At 45.4% G+C, this 5019-nt stretch overlaps 1 protein-coding gene across 1 annotated transcript; it reads left to right on the forward strand.

Annotated features, from left to right (window-relative positions):
* Positions 1 to 2683: 2683 nt before the first annotated feature.
* Positions 2684 to 4245, forward strand: kcnk15 (potassium channel, subfamily K, member 15; the record flags this gene model as incomplete). Its single annotated transcript, XM_079520876.1, has 2 exons — positions 2684 to 2969; positions 3254 to 4245. The coding sequence occupies 2 exons, from the start codon at positions 2684 to 2686 to the stop codon at positions 4243 to 4245; spliced, it is 1278 nt and encodes a 425-aa protein (XP_079377002.1).
* Positions 4246 to 5019: the final 774 nt, after the last annotated feature.

Genomic DNA, 5019 nt, shown 5'->3' on the forward strand with positions numbered 1-5019 from the left:
GGCTGTGATTCCTCCTCCTCCCATGTGTCTCAAAACGTAAATGTTTAACCACATTATCAGCAGCGCCTCGAACATGGTCAAAACTCACTGACCATCTGTAAGTAGCCTATTCTATATAAAATGTACAACACCATCACCTCCTGGGCAGTTTCAGGAGAGGAGAGGGTTTGCATGTTTTAAACATGTAGTTAGTGTTGGGCTGCAGAACCCATGCAACTCAGAGGAAAAAAAGGAAGAAAAAAACCCTGCAGCTTACCGGTGTTGACAGTTGTGGAGCTTTCATTAGCAACGCGTCGATCTCCTCCTTTCCCCATAAATCCAAAAATAGTGTAAAACTATAATTCCCAAAGTGGGGTCCAGGGACCCCCAGGGGTCCTTGAGCGAGTTCCAGGGGGTACCCAGCTACATGATAGTTTGGAGTTATGGCATGTCATGTGGACACTCTCAGAGTTAAATTAACATTGATTTTACATTATCAATTGGAGTCCCACAGGTAGAAATGGCATTAAAAGAGGGTCCGACTCCGTAGCCTAATGGCATTAATGCTTGTCAAACTGGGGGTCCTTGAAATTAAACGGGTTGAGAATCACTGCTAGAGCTGTATACATCTTCTCTTATGGGGGTCCCTGGCATATCTCTTCAAATGGTGGGGGTCCGCGGGCTAATAAGTGTCCATTTGGGGGTCCTTGACACGAAAAAGTTTGGCAACCACTGTACTAGAGGATAAAGTAACGCTCCAACGTTTTAAGCACTGGGCCCTAGTGGTAAGAGGAGGAACTACAGGCGGACCCGTGGATTCATGACCGGGAAACCCTGTGCAGCTGGGCTTTAACATTGAGCGCTCGGTTGCACTTCCGCACCATAGACATATATACATAGACGCCCCTTCCGGCTCTGAGGCGTGTGTCAAAATTGAAGGCACTATTTTCCCGACATTCCTTGCGAAGAATAGCGGAAGCAAGGCGGAAGCTTGTCAAGCTTCCGCGTGCGTAACATAAGTCCCGGAAAATACGTGCTGTGATTGGCCAGTAGTCACTTGAGTGACAGCGAGAGACATGGAGGAGTCACATGAGTAACGTCACTCGGGCAGCGACGCAGTCGCCTTCAGGGCATCGCCTTCAGCACTTCTAAATAAGAAAGCTGCGGAGAACTGTTGCTTTGTGTTCACTCTTTAATGTTTTCTGTTAGTAATCTAATCCCCCCTGGCTCTGATGTTGTATTGTTAATAACTTTGTTGTTTGTGTTTGTTTGTTTGTCTTGTTTTGTAATGTATATTGTCATGACTGTTATAAAGATTTGTTAAAAAAAAAAAAGCCTTCAGCACTGCACTTCCGCCTTCATTGGGATACACGTCGCTCCAATGAACTGCAGCGGCAAATGAGGCGTCTATGTATATATGTCTATGTTCCGCACCACCAAAATGTGGTGGTGAAATGTGGAAGTAGACGTTCTGAGACGGTTCTTCCGGGTGCTTCAAAACGCCACTGAGCAACTTCCACTGACATGAATAGGGGGTTGTTCACATAGGCCCCTGCCTATGTGAACAACTAAATGGTGGCTTATACTGCATGGCATTGGCAGTGTGCAGTGTGCACTATAGACAGTGTAGCGCTAATCAGACACACACCGACCCTTTTATTTAAGGCTGCACCATTACACCATTTATTGTTGCCCCTGCAGTTAAAGGCTCAAGGAGACCTAACTATTTTTAATATTGTGTTAATATTATTGAATTAAAGAGCGTAAATAGGGTATGCTTTTTTCCCTTGATTATTATGAGGCACTGGATTAAAACTAGAAAATGCACATCTCGCTGTCCGTTGTCGTTGTCCATGGTGCTGTCCGTGTCGCTGTGACGCTGTCCGTGGTGCTGATTGATTCAATGGGGAGGCAGCGCTGTGTGAACGCTCGACAAGCACATTCATAACTGATTTGAATTTAATTAGCTAGTGTGGTGTATTATGAATCATATAAGCATATTCCATAACTACTTGAATATACAATATTAAAATTAGAAAGCTACAAATTAGGGTTTCTCTTAGGCAAAGCTAGAAAATGAGATATTAAGACGAGTTAGTGGCTTGAAAATCATCTCTTGTCAGTGCAACATGTGGAGTAAATTCAGCAGCCACGTGATTACTCGCTTGTTTCCATTATGGAAAAACGCCCCCATCCACAGCCACACCACATCCTCTTATTTTTGGCTATTTGAAGTTGGAACATAAAACTTCAACTTTTAGCATTGCCGATTGCAAGGATTGTGTAGAGTATAGGCTAAAGTATGAATTATTTTAATAGAAATAAATAATTTACGCCGTGGATGTTTTATTGGCCACTGCTTTGCGCATGCGAAGTGCTGAAGCCACTGCCACTTGTTATGATGACAGAAACAGATGACCGTGCGGGAACTCTAGTGCGCAATACTCTCGTTGCACACAGTCGAATAATATCCTAATCCACCTATTCTAACCTATATAGTCGTTTTCCTTGGAGTTGGGTCTGTGCTGGCTTTCCGAAACTGGCTCCACGAGGCCGATCTTCACGCAACAGGAGGTCGACTCTTCTCCTCACCCCCTCTTTGAGATCTATGTGAACAGCGTTGTAGCCTATACCACCTGTAACTGTGCCTTCACTGTTAGAGCTCTCTCTCTCAGCACCACGCTGAGTTTCACGGACTGAAAAGATGATGAAGAAGCAGAACGTCCGGACTCTCTCACTCATCCTGTGCATGTTCTCCTACTTGCTGGTGGGCGCCGCGGTGTTCGACGCGTTGGAGTCCGAGACGGAGAGCTCTCGCAGGCGCATCTTGGAGCAGAAACGCAGCGACATGAAAAAGAAGTACCGCTTCTCGGAGGACGACTACCGGGAAATTGAGCGAGTTGTACTGCAGGCTGAGCCTCATCGCGCCGGGAGGCAGTGGAAATTTGCGGGTTCTTTTTACTTTGCCATAACGGTCATCACCACCATTGGTGAGTTTGATTTTTTGTACTGTCGCTATACCCATTAGATATTATGCACGCACGCACGCACAGTCGCACACACACACACACACACACACACACACACACACACACACACACACACACACACACACACACACACACACACACACACACACACACACACACACACACACACACACACACACACACACAGACATTGTACAAATTGTCTTATTATGGACGTTCCATATACAGTTTGATATTTTAACATAGAACTTTTCCTGAATTAATTTAATTCTCTCTCCATTAAGGTTATGGCCATGCAGCACCTGGTACAGACGCAGGGAAGGTCTTCTGCATGCTGTATGCTGTACTGGGCATTCCTCTTACTCTGGTCATGTTCCAGAGCCTGGGCGAGAGGATGAATACATTTGTCCGCTATCTCCTCTGCAAGATAAAGCAGTGCCTGGGCTTACGGCAAACAGAGGTCTCCATGGAGAACATGGTACTGGTGGGCTTCCTGTCCTGCATCGGAACGCTGTGTGTAGGCGCCGCAGCCTTCTCTCACTTTGAGGGCTGGACATTCTTCCATGCATACTACTACTCCTTCATCACACTGACCACCATTGGATTCGGGGACTTTGTGGCCCTGCAGAAGAAGGAGGACCTCCAGGAGAAGACGCCTTACGTGGCGTTCAGCTTCCTGTACATCCTGGTGGGGCTCACTGTCATCGGGGCGTTCCTCAACCTGGTGGTGCTTCGTTTCCTCACCATGAACACCGAAGATGAAAGGAGAGATGCCAAGGAGAGGGCCTCACTGAAGAGGGAGAAAGATCTTGTGGACAGGACCTTCGGACTCTCTGCCATAGGAGTACGGAGCAGAGATGCAGGGCAGAGGGGCAGGACGAACATGGTGCACAGTCGTAGCCACAGTACCCTCTATCTTCCCATGGAGGAGGGAACCAGTCGCACCAATCTAATCGCTTCCCCAGGAGAGGAACAGGAGAGCACGAGTGCCCCTCGCATACAGAAGCTGCAATTTCACTTCAAGACAGACAGATGCAGGCCGGACTCAAGTCTGGGTTCCCTCTGTTCCTGTATGTGTTACATGTGTGACAGTCTCCTCATGTCACACAGTGACCACCCTGGCTGTCATGTCAATTCTGTCTATTACAAATCTATCTCTTATAGAATCCACGGTCACTCTCCAAGCTTTAGGGACAACACTGGACTCTCTTCACCAGGTAGCACACCTGGGCACAGCTTCAGGGGTTTCCCTCGCTCTCGGCGGAGGTCAGTGTAGTGACTGCCGTAGTGATGGACAGGGTTTGAATTGGCTGTATAGTATTTTAAACAACAATATTTTCTGATAGACCTCATACTGTATGTGCAAATGTTTTGTTTATTGAAATGATTTTGCTTGTTTGTAAAGCAAGCATAACCTTTTCCCCTGCTCAGAAAGCTCCAAATTGTAATGCATGAAAAGGGGCAGGTAGAGCACTCTGACCCCCTTTCCACCGGTTGGTTCCCAATGGGAACCGGTTCAGTTCTTTTTGGTTCTTAGTCCATGAGCCAGAGCTCCAAAATTGGTGGGAAAAACTAGACCTATATTAAATTGTTTATAGGATCAATACAAGTAAATGAATACATGATAACCCTTCCACAGTAGTAGCTTTTTCATATTTTCGATTATTTTGCATATTTTCCCACATAATGCCTCATTTGCATATTTCAAAATGTAAAATTTGTAATACAATAAATCATTGTCTTCGTGTAAGTACTCAACTTTGGAAGTTTCATGGTGATAACAATCTAATATAGGTATGGTTTTGCACACTCAATTCATAATTAACGTTCCAATTGTTGAACTCTGGCTCATGGACTAAAAACCAAAAAGAACTGAACCGGTTCCCATTGGGAACCAACCGGTGGAAAAGGGCCCACAGTGTAATCAATGAGTGCTCTTGCACTCATGCACTTAATGCAAAAGTATTTTGAAATGTATAGATTTAGAAATGTATTTCTTCAACTTATGTGATTCAGTGTTTAAAGGATCCTTGCTTAAGGTAACAAAACA

This window comes from Electrona antarctica (genome assembly GCF_951216825.1).
Source record: "Electrona antarctica genome assembly, chromosome: 2".
Lineage (NCBI taxonomy): Eukaryota > Metazoa > Chordata > Actinopteri > Myctophiformes > Myctophidae > Electrona > Electrona antarctica.